The 23,626-nt window shown below is 41.7% G+C and overlaps 1 protein-coding gene across 4 annotated transcripts in view; it reads right to left on the bottom strand.

Annotated features, from left to right (window-relative positions):
* arb2a (ARB2 cotranscriptional regulator A) overlaps positions 1–23,626 on the bottom strand; it is a 133,117-nt gene that overhangs the window by 25,140 nt on the left and 84,351 nt on the right. For all 4 annotated transcript variants that reach the window (XM_078087605.1, XM_078087603.1, XM_078087606.1 and 1 more), the window contains exon 10: positions 12,045–12,129. In XM_078087605.1, the coding sequence (XP_077943731.1) occupies positions 12,045–12,129 (85 nt within the window). The remainder of the gene's footprint in view (positions 1–12,044; positions 12,130–23,626) is intronic.

Below are 23,626 nucleotides of genomic sequence, written 5' to 3' on the forward strand. Positions count from 1 at the left end.
GTGAGGAGGTTACAGGCCAACAACGGACATAAACCTTGTGACATGATCAACGAGTGTCAGCCACGATTAGAACCGTGGGTTAAATCCTTAGTGCACTCTGTCATTCGAAAGAAACATTTTCATATCACTTTATTATCATGTGATTTGTCGACTAATATTCAATGTATTAAAGGAGATTATGGCTGCATTAGAGGATTAGAGGTCTTTTAGGAAACCAGGAATGAATGCACAGTGACCTTCACACCCATCCATAAACACACACACAGACACACACACGTATGTTTGCTCAGAAAATACACACCAAGCTGTGTAGCCATTTATGAAAGCGATTACATTGTGATTCTTCAAAATATTGTACAAAACAATCACCCACTCTCTCTCTCACGTGCAGCAGTTACCCCATACGTGCTTTGATTTAGCTGTTGAGTGGTTGGAAGGCATATCTGTGTGACAGAAGAAGGTTGATCCTGGGGCCAGAGCAGGGCAGGTATGCCAAGCATGGGTTTAAGCCGTAAGGTAACATCGATGTGGAAAGCCTTATCGTGTGTAAGATTAAATCTCGGGTCAGGATGGGCAGGTCTAGAGTAGGAACTACTGATCAAATCTGATATGAAAACATCCAGCGTGTTCCACGGGAGCCAGTCTGACATGTGACTGGCCGCGACACCTCGTGGTCAAAGGTCAATACAGATTTCAGCAAATCTGAGCAGGCACGGCATGAGTTTATATTCAAGGAGGGGAGGGGGCATGGCTTGCCCTCCAACCCTTACCCGCTAAGACCCTTGAAGTTTTTTACCCTGACCTAGACTTGACTCCTTCATCTGGTATGTTAGCTATACTAATTACTGCCTGATAGCCGCCTGGTGCCAAATGCAATTCTTTTCCCCTGATTCTCCTCATCTCTGCTCCAACAGCTGGTGCCAACCTCGCTTAGTGCTCATGAAGTGTTGCAGACACAAAGTGCGGGCCCCCACCTTTCTTCTGCTCTGGCAATCTACCTCTTTTGTTTGGGGGTTTGTTATCTGGCCACATGTTGTTCAAAGGGCAAGGCAGGGGCAAAGGGGAGCTGCCCTATGTAACATCAGACAGTCGGCTGGCATGCCCTCTGAAAGGGAAAAAAAAGCATTTCATAAGCCAAACAAAAGGGGGATTAAAATGGCGCCAAAGATGGATTTGGAATTTGCGCCCTCAGAACACTGACCCCACCCTTTTACATCTCAAAAGGTCTCCTCAGCGGCTGGAGATCCTGTTAGGGTATATGAACGAGCGACAAGGTAGGGTGGAGGTGATGGTAGGAGGGTCAGAGTCACACAGTGGTCAGGTGACTTGGACTCAAGGATGCGGACTCTCCCTCAAAGTCACAAGGTCCAATTTATTTCCCAATGTCCAATCTTGTGGCGCCCCCACTGCTTGATTGGCATGTCTGGCACTTGGCCTTAGACCCCCAAAGGTGCCCTCTGGGCCACTCTCACATCTCACTGAAACAGCTAGTCATATCGCAATGTGAGTTTGTCTGTGATTATCAGCACGTGTGTGTATATATGTGTGTGTCGGTGTGGCTGTGTCTTCGGGGGTGTATCACTAAGTGTGTCTACATGTGTACCGCTATCTCTGAGCATGTCCGTGTGCATTCAAAACTGTGAGCACACATTTCATTTGTGTGTGCGGGTATGCAGACAAGTGGCCTGTCTACGTTGATTAGATAGGAGGTGAGCTCTGCAGTAGGCGGACATGCCGGCTGACCAACACACGGATGCAGAGGCATGGGGGGGAGGGGTGTTTTTCCGCTGGCTTTGTAGTTTAGCCCTGAGAGGCTCACAGAGGTGATAACCAGTCTGTCTCTAGGTCGCCCAGATAACACGCATGTACACACGGCATTCTTCTTCCTCTTGCGAGAACATACACACAAGTGTAGGTGAGTATCTGTCAGTATAGAATACATGCACACATATCCACACCCAAGTGTAAAGGCTCACAACACCCAGGTTTCAGAGAGACATTATGGAAAAAATGTGACATTTTTTATACCACCTACAAGGCAAAGCCTTCAGGGACAATTTTGGGGGTTTAGTATCTTGACCAACGACACTTGGAGATGTGGACTGAAAAAGCCACGGATCAAACACCGCATCTCTTGACGACCTGCTCTGCCTCCTGAGCCACAGCCGGTCAGTAATAATAAATTACAATATTATAGTGACAAAATGACATAATCCCCAAGTGTGTTTCATTTCAATTTAAGAGAAAATTTAGGTAAAACGCACATGGAGACATTACAAAAAAATTGAGGCTTACCATTTAAATATTAAGGCAAATGTTTACAGAGCTATTGGTTGTGTGGGAAAACCAACCCACTTAGTAGCAGGCTGAGCAAAAAACACTACACTGCACTTTATTACACATTTGTTGTCCTGTTGCTTCGACTGTGCCAGAGCATTTGAAGAGCTGAAAAGTCAGCTATAAGGTTAAAGGTCACCGGGTGCTGCCCAGAGCAGTGACAGCAATGGTCAGAGGATGTTAGTGGATAAACAAGAGAAGCAGGAAAAGAGGGTTGAGGATTAGGACCCATAGCATCAGTGGGGGATCAACGCCGGCTATCTCATTACTCCCGGGCACAATAAGCACAACAACTCCTCGAGCACTTTATAATTGCTGCTTCCTGGTCTACAAACATGCTGTGTTTATTATCGCTTTCTGCTCCATGGTGTTTTCAACGAAAAAAAACCTTTTTAATTGCCACATTGGTTTCTCGACTGTATCCTGTCCACGAGATGGCTGATTAATAAAACTTTTAAGCATCAAGATGTCAACATAGAGCATGAGGGAGGATCCAAGGTCACTGCTGCATACCCACTTTTTTACATAATCATAGAAGGATAAGCATTGTAATAAAAGGTTGAGTGCTGCTCAAGGACTTTCAAGGGGGATTCTTTTCATTTAATTTTCTAATCAGCCGTAATTAGGCACTTTCCAAATACATCCTCACAGATTCCATGTTTTTTTCATTTTTATTTCATGACAATCACATGAATTGTGGATTAAATGATAAACAAATTGCTTAGAAAAAAATACGAGGAGTTCATCTTCTTCCACAATATATCAAAAGTAAAATCTAAACCCTTTGCTCACAGTAAACTTAAAGTGTGCGCACAGTGACATAAAATTGCCTGGGGGTTACAGATGTTGGATCTCAGTAATGTGTGTGTGTGTGTGTCAACTATCAGTTAAACGTGACCTCATGAATCCATAAGAATAAAAGTCACATTTAAAAAAAGACATGGATAAAAAGTGCAACTGAGCCCAGTAGAAGATCAGTAGAAGAACTTGAAATAATTAAGTGGAAATAGGAGCGGTACATTAATTAATGTTGATAAAAAGGATTGCAAAAATAAAAAGATAGACCCATCAGTATTTGTGGGTTTGAATTGTGTACATAGGTTAATAACACAAACACGTCTTTTTTTCATTCCGTGTATTCACCTATTGGCAGCAGTTTTAAGGGATTCTACATTTACTGACAAACATTTCTTCTGCAGATTGGTTCTTCTCATCTTCTCACTGACTAGGGAACATCCAATAATGGTGATAAGCATTAAAAGGGTGTTGCTAAATATATAGCATTACTGTAATACCTGTTGGGTGGCTACTTTTATCCTGTTAATGACGCCGAGGTGATTCTGGGGGACTATGGGATGAACGTGATTGCTAAGAGTTATAATACAGGCAGTGGTTAGGATTTGCCGTTGCCCACTGGGGCTTATTGGATTAATTCCACAACGGAGGAATGCACCTCGGACTGGTTTACAGCTAGAATCCAGCATGTTATTAAGGCATTTCCAACGTAAAACCCCAAACAGACACCGATGATTGAGAGAACACTGGCCCTTGATTTCTTCCTCGACTCTACGCTTTATCCTATAGCCGTCAAATGTAGTATATGCTTGTGTGTTCTTTTTTCCAAGTGGTTCGCCCCATGTCGAGGTCAGGGGTAAAGGCTGGGCGGATTAGAGCCTATATCGAGTCAATGAGAAGAGGCCATATGGGCAAATGAGATCCATGTCCATGAAGCACTAATCTGGTGATGCCCTCTGAGTGACCAGGGATAGACACTACCAAGAGCAGCTCAGAGAGAGGTTTGGGGATTTGTAAGCAGCCTGTGACCTGCTCTACTGTACTCTGTACGTTAGCTCCCCCATCTGACCCTGCATACTCAAGAGAGGAGGGAGCCTGGCTTTAAACGTGAAAACCAGGGTAAATAAACAGTGTGAGAAAGCAAATTAATTGTTGACGTGCATCCAAAATATATATATGATTCATAGTGGGAAAAAAATGGAGATGCTATGTATATCAAAAGTAACATTTGTTCCTAAAACTTTTGAGCAATTATCTGTGCCGCCTGAACCATTTCCAATTTCTATCTTCGTCACACAGAGAATTCTAGTCAAAGCACAAACAATATAATGACTTACTGTACGGTGTAGATACAGATCTGTTAAAAGGGAAATTAATTCTGTTGAAAGAAATTTACATATAGTTATTAGCAGACTGCTGGATAATATGCGTTTGCCCCGTAGCAAGAAAAAGTAAAAAAAAAAAAAAAAAGCATAGATAAAGCAGTAAGAGGTACAGCGAGAGAAAAATATAAAAGTGGCGATGAAACACAAAGGAGGGGGTATGTATTAGCGACGGCGTCCCACTGATTGGCTGAGAGGCGGGTGGCAGAAGGACAACTGGACAAATCTGAGAAGCTAATAAGAGTGAATACAGAACGGCCCTCATGGGCAAATCTGGCACTAAGATGATAATGAGATTATAAAACCCAACCATATTGCAGCAAATTGTATAAGTGTTTCATTGAACCTTGTTGAACTTTTATTTATGCATGCCTGGCTCTTTCCTTTTTTGTCTCTCCCCTTTCTTCTCTTCCTTGGGATAACGGGAAGAGTAGGAAAAAGGAGTGCAGGATAAAATGCCTCCTGGATAGAGTTTACCTAGTGTGCAGGGGTGAACTGAAGACCACAGACTGGGCTTTCCAGACACGCTTCTAGTTAGCATAATCACAACAGCCTAAACTGTAAAGCAATAGTGCTTTGCACGTGAGAGATTATAAATCACACTTCACATCTTGTCAGCATCCTTCATGGATACGTTGCATAAACCTATTTATTTAAAGAATATCTATGCGCAGTAGTTAATATACTTTAAAGATATGAACCGAATAATACACTATTGGGTTCCTCCCACTTTTTTGGCGTAAATAGTAACTTTTTTTCCCACAGCTATTATTATTATCATTATAGGAATGTACTGCAGCTTCAAATATAGTATATATCATATAATATCCCCATAGATCAAATTCATTGTAAACCTTAGCTAATGAAAGAGTCAACATTTCATGAACTTCACTGGTGTTTAACTTTGACAAGGTGGTACAATTATTAGCTTGAAGTATTGATCTCCTTCATTTCCCCTCGTTTGTCAGTTAAAGCAAACAAATGGCAACACTCTTGTCTTGGACCTGTAACAAGGGGTTGTCTATTGACTCTGTCGGCGTATCTTTGATCCTGATCAGGGTGAAGATTCATGTTGGAGAGAAAGCAAAGCGCTGGAATAGATCGATAAACACGGACAGTCCTCGAGAATTGAATCAAAGAACGGAATCAAGGTGGTCAAGTCTTTGATTCAAAGGGAATGTCATTGAGAGCTGGCAACCCACATGACAGATTGCCCCGTCACAATGTAACACTACTGTGTCAACTAACTGGGGGCAGTGTTTTGTCCGAGACACAAAATGAGGGCGTTGCAGGAGGAATCTATCAAAGCTGGTTGAGATGTTCCTGGAAAAGTTTCCCATAGAAGGCTAAATCTCAAAATCTCATCTTTTCTGTGTGCTTGTTTTTCCATCAGGATATTGAGAAAATTGAAAGTGAAGATATATGTTATTGTGATCACTATTCTCTTCAAAAAGACGTTTGCATCTCAAGCTTCAGTTCAAATGTCATTCTTAACTTAGGCTGTACTGTTGTGTCTAAATGTGTTACCACATGAATAAAGTTTAAAATTCACACATCTTTTATCAGCGCTGGGATAAATTTAGAAACATTTAAAGAACACTCAAGTTGACAAACAGATTGTGGCTTTCTCCTAGCTATCATGACCAGAAGCTACTTCTATATTTACATCTGCAACCTTTCAGTGACTCCAATTCAGATGTCTAAACATGTATATTAATTAAAAGTAAAGTAAATGAAAACAAAGCTCAGAGGGAAGATATTTTGCATAGACAACACCTTTTTGCTGATATCTTCTGTTGATCTTACATAATAACATGATGATAACACTCAAGCTACGGCAGGTGAGGGTTGAATATATACAAATATGTTCACTTCACATGTGGTTCATCATATAACATATTCTATAAATTGTCAATTGAAGTTCCCAGCATTCGGTATCCAGGAAGTGAACAACTATCTGACATCAAAAAACAGAGTTTAGCTTTGTTTGGTTTTACATAAGTCTGTATTGTCCCTCGGCTTCTACCACCTGATGTTTACCCTAGATTGCTCATCATTGATCCATGGCTGCACCATTCCATTAAATGGAAAAATACAAGATACATTGGTTCTCATTTAAATATTTGCCCAGAATTTGGCGACTTTGGATATCCAATAGAAAAGCTTTTCTGAAATCTGCTTTGCATTCTACACACAGGTTGGGGTGTTTTATGGGCCTGCTTCTGGTTGTCAAGTTAAGGTTTGAGGGCCATTTATAAAGAAGGTATCAGGTGGAATAGCGAGTCCATGCTTATTGGCCTAACTTCTACATGCACATTACAGAGGTTCTCTCAAGTTATCAAGGACCAGAGAAGCTACGACTAAGCAGCATACCATAACTGTTGTCATGTCCCGTCAATAATTAATCAAACCAGTGCATGAAACCAAACACTATTTCTGATGTGTCTTATTCAATAGTATAATCAGTGTAGTGTTAACAGAATAGTAATCCAGGCATTCAAAAACATAAGACACAAAGACTTTTCATTGATACACATATTTGTTTGAATGTGTCAATGTCTTCCTCAACCTTCAGTTTGACATTTGCAGCACTGCATTTTTTTCCAGCTCTTTTACTGCGTAAATCATTTCCTGTGATTCTAAAACTCAGTTTTCTCGTGTCTTCAAATCAGAGTGTATGTGGAATATAACAAAGAATAGAAAACATTTGGCTGAGAACTCTAATAAAGTCCAGCTGGTTATTGGAAAAATAACGTGATAAAAATGAAAATACTTCAGCTGCTGAAGATTGTGTTTCCCAGGTAACATTATGGCATCAGGCTTCTGCATCCCAACCCGAACCCTTCAAAACAAAATCACACAAGGTGGAAAAAAAGAATAGAATAAAAAAGATCCCTGCAGCTCCCACATCATCTCCAGACTAACCATTCAATTCAGGCACAACTTTTGTTACCTTTTTCAACTCAATATCCTTACTAAGGCCCTATGATTGTTGCTTTTGGTTTGGAGTGGTAAACTGGTTCAAGTGGCCAATCACTCAAGTTTGCTAAAAATAAAAACAAGTTTTTCAGATTTTTATTGTTTGAAAGCTTGGCATGAAAAGGAAATCTTTGCTGAACTGAAATAAATCCATAAAGAATTAGTATTCTGATCATATGGCTGTGGTTTATGATATCAAAAGTACAATCACAAATCAAACTAAATTGTCATTCCATCTCACTTTGAGAGGAAATAAGCATGTTTATCCCAGATATCAGGAGTCTTTGCACTCAGCATTTTCCACTTCCCTACGATGTGATTTGTCACAAAAGTGACCCAGACAATAGCCTGATCCAACTTCCGCCTCTCCAGGTCAGAGGTTAGGGTCCAGTTCACCGGAGTTTACTAGTCTATTTCCTGCATCACCAGCGCAACGTGTGCCGGTCAAGCTAAGAAAACACGGAAACACATATGTGAAAACACAGACACCAGCACATACACATGTTCATGTGATCTTCTAGCGAGGCAGCAGACTTCCAACTCACCAAGCTGGAATAACAGTGGTTGAAGGTGGTGAGGTTAATTTGAATGGGCCTGAGTTTCCTCTCAAAGTGTGAAGTCATACTGATCTCAATCAGATGGTGTGTGTGTGTGTGTGTGTGTGTGTGTGCGCGTGTGTGTGTATGGTGTAGGTGCAGACAGCTAGAGGTGCTTTATGGTCAGCAGTGCATGGGTCAGGGAGCTGAAGGTTACAGGCAAGTCAAACCTACTGCAGGACATGGCACATTCACAATAAGAGACAATATATATGTGTGTGTGTGTGTGTGCGTGTGTGTGTGTGTGTGCGTGCGTGTGCACGTGCACATGCTCACTATCAGCTTTTATTCCCAGTTGCTCTTTTTGGTCTCCGTGGTATCTAAGTACTTTAATAACACTAAACCACAGAGCTTTGGGTAAAGATGTAAGGCATTGACCTCCCATGTCATTTCAAAAGAATTATTTCTCATGTTTTTAACAATATTGCGTCACTTTCCCACCGACTCCCCGCTATTTTCATTCAAGATAAAAATAAATATATAGTGATATTGCTTCAACGCAATCCTGACTTTTTTTAATCATAGAAAACGTAATCCAACAGAAAGAAAGCTGGGAACATCAAAAAATTGTATTTATGTATAAAAAAGGAAAGCGAGTCTCTTCCTTTAGTCTAATAGGGTTAATTACAGCCTTGTGTTGGGATGCTTGTATCAGAGCAGAGTTGGTAATTAAAGAGCAGGTAAGACATTAACTTACTTTTGTTAGCCATTAATCAGTGTTTACCTTCAGAGAGGTCTCCCTTTGTAATTAATAATCAGCTTGGACAATGAGTAATCACCCAAGAGGAAGTTGTGTGTACATGAGTCTGTGTGCTTAAAAGTATGCGTGTGTTATCAACACAGGGTTTTTTTCCCACCTTTGAAATGGCATCTTTACTGATCAAACAGCTGATCAACCATCTCACCAGGATACAAAAAAACAAAACAAAGGAGTGATTACCAGATGAATAACTTCAGACTGGGATTTTCCTGTGTTTGAGTCCACGTTTTACTCCTCACCCTCCTTCTCTCTCATCTTGCATTCATTCTTGTACTGGCATCTAAACAACATTTTGGGTTCGAGATGATTACCTCTTGGGAAGGCCAGCCCAGCGAAACAACGCCCCACTCAGACTTAGTTCTGTCGTACTTGTAGTTACTCAACCACACACCCACGCACGCACGCACACGCACACACACACACACACAGGAACACAAAGGGAGCTTTTCCAGCAGGAGGTTGGTTCCACTTTATCTGCATATTTTGCCCGTGTTCAGCGTGCTTCGAACTGATAAAATTCTGCTAGTGTACCGTGCCACTGCCAAATGCCACAGCAATGACCTTCTTGGGCATAAAATTCCTCTTGCAAGATGGAGAAAAAGAATGGCGTAAAAGAAAAAAAGATAAAGACACAATTTAAAAAAAAAAATTGGGGAGGGAAACTCACCAGTCAAATACAACGGAAGCCTTTTCTGGTTTTATTGCATTTAAAGGATTAGAGGACGTCTTGTTTTATTCTCCCTCCCTCAGTCAGATTGCCATGCTGGTGTACTGACATTGCTTCACAGATGATTAGGAATAACAGACCTGCTCTGCCTCCCCTTCCTCCAACCTCCTTCTGCCGAGAGTCTCACACACAATCATCACCTGATTACTGTTCCACACAGGTAGTGTCGAGCAGGGGAGAGGGAGATGTTCAAGGAAAGTCGTATGTAGATGAAGAGCGAAAAAGGAGAGAGAGAAAGACAGAGAGGAAGAGAGAGAGAGAAAGACAGAGGTCCTTCACACCGTTATCCCATTCTGCCTGACCAGTCCCAGTGCCCACAAGCACATCATTATATTTAGTTAGCCTTCTGACATCTTATGGTGGATCTGATCACATGCTATTGCTATTATTACTAACAGCTGACGAGTCAAGTCGGGCCCGGAGCAGTCCGGGTTCACGCACGAGCGGTGTGTGTGTGTGTGTGTGCCTGCATGTGAGCATGTGCACTTGCATGGCAACAAGGATTGACAGGTCTATTCCCCGATGCTGAGATACTTTATGGTCATCACAGAGTATCCCCCACCAACGCACTCGTACCATAGAGGCAACTCCTGGGTTGATTGAGTTTTGGGCCGTGCAGCCCTGACAGGCTTCCCTCAACCTTCTTTCAACCTCGTCACCTCCGCCGCTCCGCTGTGACTCTCACCACAATGGCTGTTGCCTATGAACTTACCAGGCGGCCATGGACACAAAAGGCGCCTGAGACAACCTTTGACATTAGAAGCTGCCACCAAAAGACCAGATACAGGCAGGAGTTGGCAGCTCTGTTAACAGGCCAGACACTCAGATCTATTCAGCTTGGTTTTAAGGATCAAAAGTCAATAGAACACAAGTGAATGGTGCATCCGTACAGATGGACGCTGTGTCAAACAGGTCCGCGATAGGACAAAGCCAAGGCGTGCCAACAGTTTCAAAAAGTAGACTGCGATATCTTGGCTCAAAGGTTGCTGTCTTTTGACTGACAGCAGTCACTGAGAAGAGACACAAAAAAATCCAGGAAAGAAAAATGACATTTGAAGATGAAATACAGTATGTTTTTTTTTATTTTTTATTGAAGACTAGATGACATTTCAAGAAGCTGATTCACCGGTAGATGTTAAGGCCACCCACGCACCTAACACCGGGTGGAACATGGTGTTTTATTGGCCGAAAAGGAGATAGCAGTGTTGTAGATGTATTCACTGACATGCGTAGCATGTGTAAGATGACCTACGCATTCACCAAAGTGTCACAGAGGACCTTTGAGGAGAATAAAATCTCCAAGCCGGATGCTGGAGTTATTATGGAATTGAGTGATGAGGCAAAGTCTTGAGTGCGTTTGCATTTGTGCACATCATATAACAACCGCTACATAAACATACAGTAAAAAAACAGTTGTATTAAATACTTTTGACGGATATAATACTAAAAATGTTCATTTTGTTTCTCTGCGTGTCTCACTCTTCAAACAACACTGCAATCATCAGCTCTTATCAGCGGCCATGTTGAGGATTACAGCTTTCATCCCTAATCCTACATTAAGGACACATTCTCATGATGGCCATGACATCATCAAGGCCAGTCCACACACAGAGAGGGCACGGGGACAGGAAGCCAAACGCCGCAGGAGAGGATTAATGAATATACAGGAAACAGAGTAGATGATGAAAAAAGAAAGAAGGCACGACAGAGAGAATGAAAATAGAAACTCAATCAAACAGAACATTTCTGTAACGTGTGTGAGACAAGTTCATGCGGGTATTTGTGTGTAATCTACCTTTAGTTTCTCTGACACACACACACACGTAGAAAAACCCACCTACTGAGCCTTGTCATCTGCACGGCTACATCCAACGGATGATCTCATGCAGTACACACAGATGAAATAAACACTGCGGATCGTATTGTTATTATTTGCATATGTCATTTATGCAGATTTGAACAAACGCTACATTGAAAGCACATGAGGGATGTCATTAACATGTTATGGATTTTTCAACGTACCATGAAACTAAACACACTATTTGAATTATTTCTTTATCTGGTTATGCGTCTAGGGCATTGGTGCCCAATAGCTCGATTGCCAACACAGTGCCGGTGAATCGCCTACCACTGAAAACAAATTACGCCGGGTCACCGCGTATGCACGGTCGAGGGAGCTGACGGAAAACTTTGCAGTCCCCATGACTTGGTTGCGAGCCGAAAGTGCCCTCGGGCACCCCTGTTCTAGAGCAATGTAAGTTTCTCAGTACTCACAACTACAGCAACCAACTTTAACTATGAAGCTCTGTTGTATGTTGACCTACATTTAGTGAGCCAATACTCTGACAACTTTGAAATAAATCAACTCAAATTGTCTTAGGAAATTAAAAGCAATCAAAATAAAAGTAGATATTGAGTCACAATGTCGTTTCTTTTGGGGTGTGTCTTTTACAGAGTGTGCACAATACCTGCGGAGACCCGGGGGCAGTCTGGCAGCATGGGATCCAGTAGTGTGTCCAGGGGCTCCGGACTCGACACCCAGTTACAACAGTGCTGTCGGGAAAGGAAGAATATTGCAAATTGACAATTGAAAACCACCTCCTTCTACAAACTATGTAATCGACTACTTATGACAAGTGCAAGGTCTGGGAAATGAAACCAAAGTGGCAACCAATATTCTATATATCTAGACAAATAAAATGAAGGCAGGGATTTGACAAAGACATTTTTTTGTTTTTCGATGTTTGTCCCAGAATGAAGGTAAATGCGCTGTTTAATTGAGTAATTTTGGGATAAAACAAAAACAAATCAATAAAAACTGAAATGTGAAGAAAAAAGGGAGCAGAATTAGGGAGGCAAGGGAGACAAAGAAAAGAGGGAGAGGTATGGAGGAACATGAGAGAGACGGTGATCGTGAAAAAGATGTGTATCTAGTGGGGAGAGAGAGAGAGAGAGAGACAGGAACAAGCAATTAAAAGCTCTGTGACATGTTGCACCGACAGCTCGCCGTTTGTTTGTGGTTGAGAGCTGAGGCCTTCTACCACGCTGGATCAGTGGGTGCCCTGGGGGAGGATGTCTGCCCGGCTCGCTGACCCATAACCCCCCTGCAAACACCCCTCGTCCTCTCAAACCCCCCTGTGGTTGACAACTCTACTGTCAGAAAGAGGAGAAGACCTCTTTATCTGTCTTTCGCTGTCTTCATCGGACTGTGTCGCGCGTTCTCCGTCTTCCCACTCGGTTGTTTTAGGCGGTTCAGGGTTAAACCCAAACGTACAATAAATGACGAACTGCATCAAAGCCACACTTTCACTCTTCCCACGCTTTGATGTTTCATCCTCTGGGTCAGATGACAACATATCAAAGTATGTTTTACTTTTTGACCGCGCGATGCGGTTTGGTATGCTGTGGTTTGTAGGGTTAGAACAAAAACAAGCCAGAGAGGGACAGTGGGAGTCTGAGGAGGAATGCTTGGAGAAGACGTTCTCTAGATAAGATAAAAGTTAAATAGAAGAAAGAGAAAACGTAAAGAGATTAGAATGTGCAGCTGGCGTCCTTCTGAATCACTGCTTATCTTCCCGTGTTTACTTTTACCCCGGCCCCTTGACAGCCATTACAGTGCTGCACATGCCTGTGGGGGGTGGGGGTCAGTGATGGCATTACAGGGGGTCTCCCACAAAGTTGTGTAGCGTTGTAAACCATTCAAACTCAAAAAACGCGTGCGCACACAGACACACACATACGGAGGCACACGGGCTGTTGCGTTTTTGCCCTCAGCACACGCTGACTCCTAAGCCCTTATAAGAGGAGCGGCCGGGAGGACAAACATGTGAAATGTTTCCACTTCAACCTCCCTGAAAACACTTAAACATGCACACAACAAACATTTTAAAAAAATCAAGGGTCACAAGACTTTGACTCAGCAGTCAGCCATGAAGTTAACCCCTACAAACAAACACACACGACGCCTACTAATGTCGGTGATTATATTCACAAAATGTTTTTGTGAGTATCCAAAGGCAAACCGGGACACTGGATACACGTGATGCCTAATTGAGCCCCGTACAGTCATTCAGGGGGTACAGAGGAGCCAAAGAGTGTTGAACTGAGACCAGTAGAGAGATGACGGTGGGGCGGTGGGGGGGCGGCAGGGGGGGGGGGGGGGTGTAGATGACATGTCATCTCGGTAAACAGTGGCATATTGGGTATTTTTAGATTCTTTGCTTTGCCCTAGATGTGCTCTCCCCCGAGCCGGGGCTGGAGGGCAGGGCGGCGTGGAGCGGCACGGGAGCAGCGGGGCTCCTTGACTGCTACATCAAGTGTCTCATTGTATCTCCTTTAATTCATTCAGACTGTCTGGAAGAAGATGTCAGCTGGGCTGTGGAGCAGTGGGCTGAAGGCGGCTGGAGCGAAGGGAAGGAGGGGAGTCTTTCAAAAGGAGCCTCCACCCACCTCCCTCACCTACACCGTCACCACCAATGGAGGCCGGGAGGCCGGGGTTTGAATAGATTTGTCAAGGCAACAACACATGTGCACACAAACTCTTGCATAAATGCACGCACGCACGCACACGCACACACAGTGCTGTGGGAGACTGCGGGCGTAACAGCAGTCACATAAAGGCAAGGCCTGCTGGCTGGGATTAGAGGAGGGCGACTTGACAAAAGGATTGCACATCACATCGGTTGCCTCTGACACATTGCAGCATCACTTCAAGCAGCTCGTCCGCCGATCAATGGCGCCATTGAATTAAAGGCAGACAGTGAAACAAACATCTAAACAGATTTGACTACCTCCCCCCACCCCATGTGAGCGCTATAGTTAACCATTAAACTAAAAGTGTGCTCTAAGGGTGTAAATGACAAGCAGGTGTCACCCGTTTCCATCTACTTATTAGAGATGCATTTGATCCTTCCTTGACACACTGCGCACTTTCCAAAGCCTAAATTTAATGTAAAACAGGCTGGTTGAATAATCAGAAAAGTTACAATACTATCTTTTGGATCTTTTAGGTATCTGGCAAAAATCGTGTACAATGGGCTGCATTGAATGGTAAACCTGTACCTCGACCACACAGGACTTAGCCTCAAGATAGAAATCTCGGTGTTGTACAGAAGTCTCCTAAACCCTAACGCACGCGCGGCAGCCTGCAAACTAAATTCTCAGAAAGTAGTCCTGAGTATCAATTCTTGCTAACTCCCTCGGTGTCCGTCCCTCTCCCACCTCCTCCGGTTGCTGTATGATCTCTATGGATTAGGATGGTTTATTCATGACCATAGCGTACTCTGTATGTGTGTATGTATGTGAGCTCTGGGCAGGCCACTAGAGTGTGACAGCAGGCCAGCACAGTGACATGAGACACCTTGGAGACTGTGACAGGCTGCCAGCTGTACACCATCATTCGCATTTCTCTCTATCGCCCTCACTTCTTCACACTATGCCACTCATCTATCCCCACATACCTATCTTCATCCCTCTCTTCCATCTGTATTCACTTCATTCATATCCTACCTGTCTTGTTGTTTTTTCTTTTCCACAGCTCTAACATGTGCTGTCTTGGGGCCAGTCAACGGGATCTAAATAATTGAACGGTTCTCATACTTTGTTTGAGCCCACTGGATGGAGTTTTTTCTGGCTCAGTCCCTGCGTATACCCCTTACTTTTTCTTTTCTCTCACCTCTTTATTTGGTCTCCTGGCCCGTGACGTCAGTCGCACCTCATCCGACCCATTCGGCCCATATAACCTGGCCCAGCAGGCACTGATCTCTAAATCCCCCGGCTTCTCTTCTACGCTCTGCTTCTTTACGCCTCATCCCACCATCCAGTCACCCCTGTGACCCCTGAGGGTGGGAATTATCTCACTCGCATGAGAACAGAGCACCGCACTGCTGGATGCCCCGACCTCACATGCACCCACTTGTATAGGCACCCACGTTTATACATCACCCAGGGAATCATGCACGCTCACTGCTAGCTCCTTTCTCCTTTCCGTTTCCGTTCTTCTCCATTTATGTGAAAGTGTTGTTCATGTCAAAGACTCAGTTGTGTATAGGTCATTACTTAAATGTATGTAGTGGTGTTTAGAAGGAGCACTATGTCTACTACTACTGTCGGGGTCGGCGTACACTTGTGTGTCTGTGTTGCAGTGTGTGCTGTGTCTGTGCATGTATTGTGTTATTATACACAACCAAACATCAGGAAAATGAGCCAACGTTCAAAACATCTCATATTTGAATATTGAGCAAAAAGGACACTCTGACCTTTCAGTGGTAACACCACACACACACACACACACACACACACACACACACACACACACACACACACACACACACACACACACACACACACACACACACACACACACACTTTTGTCTTCTAATGTAAATGACACGGCCCAGAGTCAATTTTGGATTCCCCTCAATCATCATTGCTTATTAACTAGCACTGCCACCCATGCAGAAGCCGGGGGAACTGACGAAGGTCCAAATTTGAGCAAAATAATTTGTTATTAGTTGTCCCCCAGACCACACCCAAATATCAATCGGATGTTAGCGTATCCAAAAACAACGTATATCCCAGCGTGGATCTGCAGTATTTATCATACATTGTTGTGGCAGAGTTTTGTGTTAAAATATTGAACAGACATTTTTCTAGTTATAGCAACAGTGCTTACTTTCCTGTGTTTACTTTCCTGATATTTCAGTTAAAGTTTATTTGATTTGCTGGCTGGATGTTGAATACAATTGAGAGCAATACATAAACATTTCTCTGGAATTAGAAATGAGGTCATAACTCTTTTTAAAAAAGTGAGCACAAAACTACAACGGTGAGGCAAACAATTAAGAATTTAAAAAAGAATATAAGGCTGAAAGGATATCGAGAGGATGGTAAATGTATTAGCTGTATCTGTTGCATCCTTCATAAAAGCAAAGATAAGTTTGTTTGCATTTCCATCAAAATAATCCCTTTAATTAGGATGGCTCATCTCTGGATTCCGCCTAAAAGGGACGGTGGGTTAATGAGTACAAGAGAGTGGATCCTTTCCTGTGCCCTTACTCCGACTGGACAATGAAGGTTATTTCAGATTTATTGTTCCGGGGAATCATCGCAAATAGAAAATCAACTAGAAAAAGCATTTCCTGCTGAAAATGCGTTGGAATGCAAAAAGCTGAAAGCTGCACTGAATATTTAAAAATAGCTGAAAATACAGAAAGTTGAAGGGAATTTGAATACATTTGCTGAATATTTAAAAATAGCTGAAAATACAGAAAGTTGAAGGGAATTTGAGTACATTTGCTGAATATTTGAAAATAGCTGAAAATACAGAAAGTTGAAGGGAATTTGAATACATTTGCTGAAATAAAAGATATTAGAAAAGCTGAAATTAATTTGAAATAGTTGAAAATACAGAAATGGGAGAAGCTGAAAGGAATTTCAATAGATTTGCTGAAAAAGCAGAAATGAAAACAGCTGAAATAAATGTGAAATATTGCAAAACAGAAGTTGCAGGAGCTTAAATGAATTTTAAAAAGTACAGAAATAACAAAAGCTGAGATGAATAAAAAGAGGTTTAAAATTGTTTGTAGTAATGTTAGTTGTAATTTGGGTATTAGTACTAGCAGTAGAAGTCGGTTTAGTATCAATAGCAGTAGAAACAGCTGGAATACTGATACTATTAGCCATAGTAGTATTTTTAATAACATTAGTAGTAGTTGTATTAATAGCAGTAGAAATACTAGTAGTATGGTAGTAGAAGTATCAGTTGTAGTTCTACTAGAAGTACTGGTAATATTCGTAGTGGTTATAGTAGTATTTGAAAGAGCAATGCGTATTTCAACAAAACCGCTTCATGGTTAAGGTACAGATAATCATTGAGGCTTTTAGTTTGTAATGATGGAATTGGGTGAGGGGGGGTTGGGAGACAGAATGTTTGTTATTCAAACTAAGAAGTTTTTAATTAATAGGCCTCATCACAAACATTACAGTAAAAATTCCCTCCATGGGGCTTTTGTTTTGAAATTATTGGATTGGGTGGGGTGGGGGGGTGTAGATAGAGGGAGGGAGGGTGAGAGGGTGAGGAAGGGAGGGGTGGTGAGGAAGAGATAGAGGGAGAGAGAGAGAGAGGAGAGATAGACAGACATACTGACTGACTGAGTGATAAACAGTGAGAGGTCAGGGTGGAGGGGGGAGGGGGGGCCAGTGTCTTTATCATATTGGTCTGTTGACAGAAAGCATAGCTGCGTCATGTGACTCCACTAATCACGTCACAAGGAGCAGCTGTGAGTCACAGACAGATCCTGCGGCGTGTGAGTGCTCGTAACCACGACAACGCCGCACCTGTGCGGCTGCAAAAGGGGAGACATGGCAGCAAGTTACACAGAATCCACACCTCAGACAAATGGGAACCAGCGAAAAACTATAACAGCTATCTAAAAAATACGGCGTTTGTATGAGACCCAAGACTCTACCGAACGCGTGGATGTGTTTTTATGTCTGTCCGGTAATAAATACGGCTCCTATGGCCGTTTACAAAACGTGTACCTTGTGGATTTTTGTGAGAAATATGTCGGCAGATTTGTATTGGAGCCTATGGGGCTTTTGGCAGAGGTTGTGTCACTCAAACACTCCTTGCGCCAAAACTAAAAAACTCTGGGATTCCATGAACACATTAATCCAATCAGCACAACCATACCCTCATTAATCTGAAGAAATGAAGCCTCTAGAGTGTATACTTTGGCTGCAAGGACAGAAGTTCCATATTTTTTTAACCAGATTTCTGCGATGCCCCACACTCTAGCCTGCGAGGTCCCGCCTCTAGCAGACGCAATACACACTCATGTAAAAGTCAGAAACGGAGCGAAGAACTAGTGAAACATAATCAGTGATTATAAAAAAAGTACAATAGATATGAAGAAGCAGTTTTTTTCATAAAATAGTTGAGACTTGTGTGAACATTTGAGAGTTGAAATGGTGTCTGTAGCTGAAAGATTTGCGAAGCTGAAAAATCTGAAAGTTGAAGAAGTTGAAGAGGATTTAAACACGATCTCCATAGGAAAACCATTAGACGAAATATTCATGATTACTGATTTATATAAATTCAAGCTTAAGAGGTAGAAAGCTGAACATACATAGCCCTCAAGCCAGAAAGGAGCTGAATATTTTAATATTTGAACGGTTTAAATAGCTGAAAATGGGAAGCAGTTGAAAGGTGGCACGGAAGAAATAGAATAAGAATAAGTTGAAACTAGAAAAAGCATTTCCTGCTGAAAATGCGTTGGAATGCAAAAAGCTGAAAGCTGCACTGAATATTTAAAAATAGCTGAAAATACAGAAAGTTGAAGGGAATTTGAATACATTTGCTGAATATTTAAAAATAGCTGAAAATACAGAAAGTTGAAGGGAATTTGAGTACATTTGCTGAATATTTGAAAATAGCTGAAAATACAGAAAGTTGAAGGGAATTTGAATACATTTGCTGAAATAAAAGATATTAGAAAAGCTGAAATTAATTTGAAATAGTTGAAAATACAGAAATGGGAGAAGCTGAAAGGAATTTCAATAGATTTGCTGAAAAAGCAGAAATGAAAACAGCTGAAATAAATGTGAAATATTGCAAAACAGAAGTTGCAGGAGCTTAAATGAATTTTAAAAAGTACAGAAATAACAAAAGCTGAGATGAATAAAAAGAGGTTTAAAATTGTTTGTAGTAATGTTAGTTGTAATTTGGGTATTAGTACTAGCAGTAGAAGTCGGTTTAGTATCAATAGCAGTAGAAACAGCTGGAATACTGATACTATTAGCCATAGTAGTATTTTTAATAACATTAGTAGTAGTTGTATTAATAGCAGTAGAAATACTAGTAGTATGGTAGTAGAAGTATCAGTTGTAGTTCTACTAGAAGTACTGGTAATATTCGTAGTGGTTATAGTAGTATTTGAAAGAGCAATGCGTATTTCAACAAAACCGCTTCATGGTTAAGGTACAGATAATCATTGAGGCTTTTAGTTTGTAATGATGGAATTGGGTGAGGGGGGGTTGGGAGACAGAATGTTTGTTATTCAAACTAAGAAGTTTTTAATTAATAGGCCTCATCACAAACATTACAGTAAAAATTCCCTCCATGGGGCTTTTGTTTTGAAATTATTGGATTGGGTGGGGTGGGGGGGTGTAGATAGAGGGAGGGAGGGTGAGAGGGTGAGGAAGGGAGGGGTGGTGAGGAAGAGATAGAGGGAGAGAGAGAGAGAGGAGAGATAGACAGACATACTGACTGACTGAGTGATAAACAGTGAGAGGTCAGGGTGGAGGGGGGAGGGGGGGCCAGTGTCTTTATCATATTGGTCTGTTGACAGAAAGCATAGCTGCGTCATGTGACTCCACTAATCAGGTCACAAGGAGCAGCTGTGAGCCACAGACAGATCCTGCAGCGTGTGAGTGCTCGTAACCACGACAACGGCGCACCTGTGCTCATTAACGAGCGGCTGCAAAAGGCAGACACAGAACAGCAAGTTACACAGAATCCACACCTCAAACAAATGGGAACCAGCGCAAAACTATAACAGCTATCTAAAAAATACGGCGTTTGTATGAGACCCAAGACTCTACCGAACGCGTGGATGTGTTTTTATGTCTGTCCGGTAATAAATACGGCTCCTATGGCCGTTTACAAAACGTGTACCTTGTGGATTTTTGTGAGAAATATGTCGGCAGATTTGTATTGGAGCCTATGGGGCTTTTGGCAGAGGTTGTGTCACTCAAACACTCCTTGCGCCAAAACTAAAAAACTCTGGGATTCCATGAACACATTAATCCAATCAGCACAACCATACCCTCATTAATCTGAAGAAATGAAGCCTCTAGAGTGTATACTTTGGCTGCAAGGACAGAAGTTCCATATTTTTTTAACCAGATTCCTGCGATGCCCCACACTCTAGCCTGCGAGGTCCCGCCTCTAGCAGACGCAATACACACTCATGTAAAAGTCAGAAACGGAGCGAAGAACTAGTGAAACATAATCAGTGATTATAAAAAAAGTACAATAGATATGAAGAAGCAGTTTTTTTCATAAAATAGTTGAGACTTGTGTGAACATTTGAGAGTTGAAATGGTGTCTGTAGCTGAAAGATTTGCGAAGCTGAAAAATCTGAAAGTTGAAGAAGTTGAAGAGGATTTAAACACGATCTCCATAGGAAAACCATTAGACGAAATATTCATGATTACTGATTTATATAAATTCAAGCTTAAGAGGTAGAAAGCTGAACATACATAGCCCTCAAGCCAGAAAGGAGCTGAATATTTTAATATTTGAACGGTTTAAATAGCTGAAAATGGGAAGCAGTTGAAAGGTGGCACGGAAGAAATAGAATAAGAATAAGTTGAAATAAAGATTAGAAGAACAATACTTGGAATGCTTAAAGCATTCCAACTAACTAGAAAAAGCATTTCCTGCTGAAAATGCGTTGGAATGCAAAAAGCTGAAAGCTGCACTGAATATTTAAAAATAGCTGAAAATACAGAAAGTTGAAGGGAATTTGAATACATTTGCTGAATATTTAAAAATAGCTGAAAATACAGAAAGTTGAAGGGAATTTGAGTACATTTGCTGAATATTTGAAAATAGCTGAAAATACAGAAAGTTGAAGGGAATTTGAATACATTTGCTGAAATAAAAGATATTAGAAAAGCTGAAATTAATTTGAAATAGTTGAAAATACAGAAATGGGAGAAGCTGAAAGGAATTTCAATAGATTTGCTGAAAAAGCAGAAATGAAAACAGCTGAAATAAATGTGAAATATTGCAAAACAGAAGTTGCAGGAGCTTAAATGAATTTTAAAAAGTACAGAAATAACAAAAGCTGAGATGAATAAAAAGAGGTTTAAAATTGTTTGTAGTAATGTTAGTTGTAATTTGGGTATTAGTACTAGCAGTAGAAGTCGGTTTAGTATCAATAGCAGTAGAAACAGCTGGAATACTGATACTATTAGCCATAGTAGTATTTTTAATAACATTAGTAGTAGTTGTATTAATAGCAGTAGAAATACTAGTAGTATGGTAGTAGAAGTATCAGTTGTAGTTCTACTAGAAGTACTGGTAATATTCGTAGTGGTTATAGTAGTATTTGAAAGAGCAATGCGTATTTCAACAAAACCGCTTCATGGTTAAGGTACAGATAATCATTGAGGCTTTTAGTTTGTAATGATGGAATTGGGTGAGGGGGGGTTGGGAGACAGAATGTTTGTTATTCAAACTAAGAAGTTTTTAATTAATAGGCCTCATCACAAACATTACAGTAAAAATTCCCTCCATGGGGCTTTTGTTTTGAAATTATTGGATTGGGTGGGGTGGGGGGGTGTAGATAGAGGGAGGGAGGGTGAGAGGGTGAGGAAGGGAGGGGTGGTGAGGAAGAGATAGAGGGAGAGAGAGAGAGAGGAGAGATAGACAGACATACTGACTGACTGAGTGATAAACAGTGAGAGGTCAGGGTGGAGGGGGGAGGGGGGGCCAGTGTCTTTATCATATTGGTCTGTTGACAGAAAGCATAGCTGCGTCATGTGACTCCACTAATCACGTCACAAGGAGCAGCTGTGAGTCACAGACAGATCCTGCGGCGTGTGAGTGCTCGTAACCACGACAACGCCGCACCTGTGCGGCTGCAAAAGGGGAGACATGGCAGCAAGTTACACAGAATCCACACCTCAGACAAATGGGAACCAGCGAAAAACTATAACAGCTATCTAAAAAATACGGCGTTTGTATGAGACCCAAGACTCTACCGAACGCGTGGATGTGTTTTTATGTCTGTCCGGTAATAAATACGGCTCCTATGGCCGTTTACAAAACGTGTACCTTGTGGATTTTTGTGAGAAATATGTCGGCAGATTTGTATTGGAGCCTATGGGGCTTTTGGCAGAGGTTGTGTCACTCAAACACTCCTTGCGCCAAAACTAAAAAACTCTGGGATTCCATGAACACATTAATCCAATCAGCACAACCATACCCTCATTAATCTGAAGAAATGAAGCCTCTAGAGTGTATACTTTGGCTGCAAGGACAGAAGTTCCATATTTTTTTAACCAGATTTCTGCGATGCCCCACACTCTAGCCTGCGAGGTCCCGCCTCTAGCAGACGCAATACACACTCATGTAAAAGTCAGAAACGGAGCGAAGAACTAGTGAAACATAATCAGTGATTATAAAAAAAGTACAATAGATATGAAGAAGCAGTTTTTTTCATAAAATAGTTGAGACTTGTGTGAACATTTGAGAGTTGAAATGGTGTCTGTAGCTGAAAGATTTGCGAAGCTGAAAAATCTGAAAGTTGAAGAAGTTGAAGAGGATTTAAACACGATCTCCATAGGAAAACCATTAGACGAAATATTCATGATTACTGATTTATATAAATTCAAGCTTAAGAGGTAGAAAGCTGAACATACATAGCCCTCAAGCCAGAAAGGAGCTGAATATTTTAATATTTGAACGGTTTAAATAGCTGAAAATGGGAAGCAGTTGAAAGGTGGCACGGAAGAAATAGAATAAGAATAAGTTGAAATAAAGATTAGAAGAACAATACTTGGAATGCTTAAAGCATTCCAACTAATAAAGATTAGAAGAACAATACTTGGAATGCTTAAAGCATTCCAACTAATTAACATTCCAATTATGCTGTGTCCCAAACATCCCTTAGATGAATCAAAAATAGGAAATTCCAGACAAGGAGGAAGGGCCAGTACAACCTTGAATCCCCAACACTCAAACTAACATACATACGCATTCACCAACAAGAAACTCACGCAAAATGGGAGATGACAGAAATAGCAAAGACAAAAGGCAAGGGATATAAAAGAGGAAGAAGAAGAAATAAAAGGCATGATGTGTGTGTGTGTGTGTGTGTGTGTGTGTGTGTGTGTGTGTGTGTGTGTGTGTGTGCATGACATTTGCATCACCGGCTCTCAAGCAGCTCTGGTCTTGGATGGTCCTCATCTGTATGTGCATACTGAGTGAGTCCAGGTGCCGCGTATGGCGTAGAGGTCACACCAGAAAAGGGCAAGTGCT

The sequence above is a fragment of the Gasterosteus aculeatus genome, chromosome 13, assembly GCF_964276395.1.
Source record: "Gasterosteus aculeatus chromosome 13, fGasAcu3.hap1.1, whole genome shotgun sequence".
Taxonomy (NCBI): Eukaryota; Metazoa; Chordata; class Actinopteri; order Perciformes; family Gasterosteidae; genus Gasterosteus; species Gasterosteus aculeatus.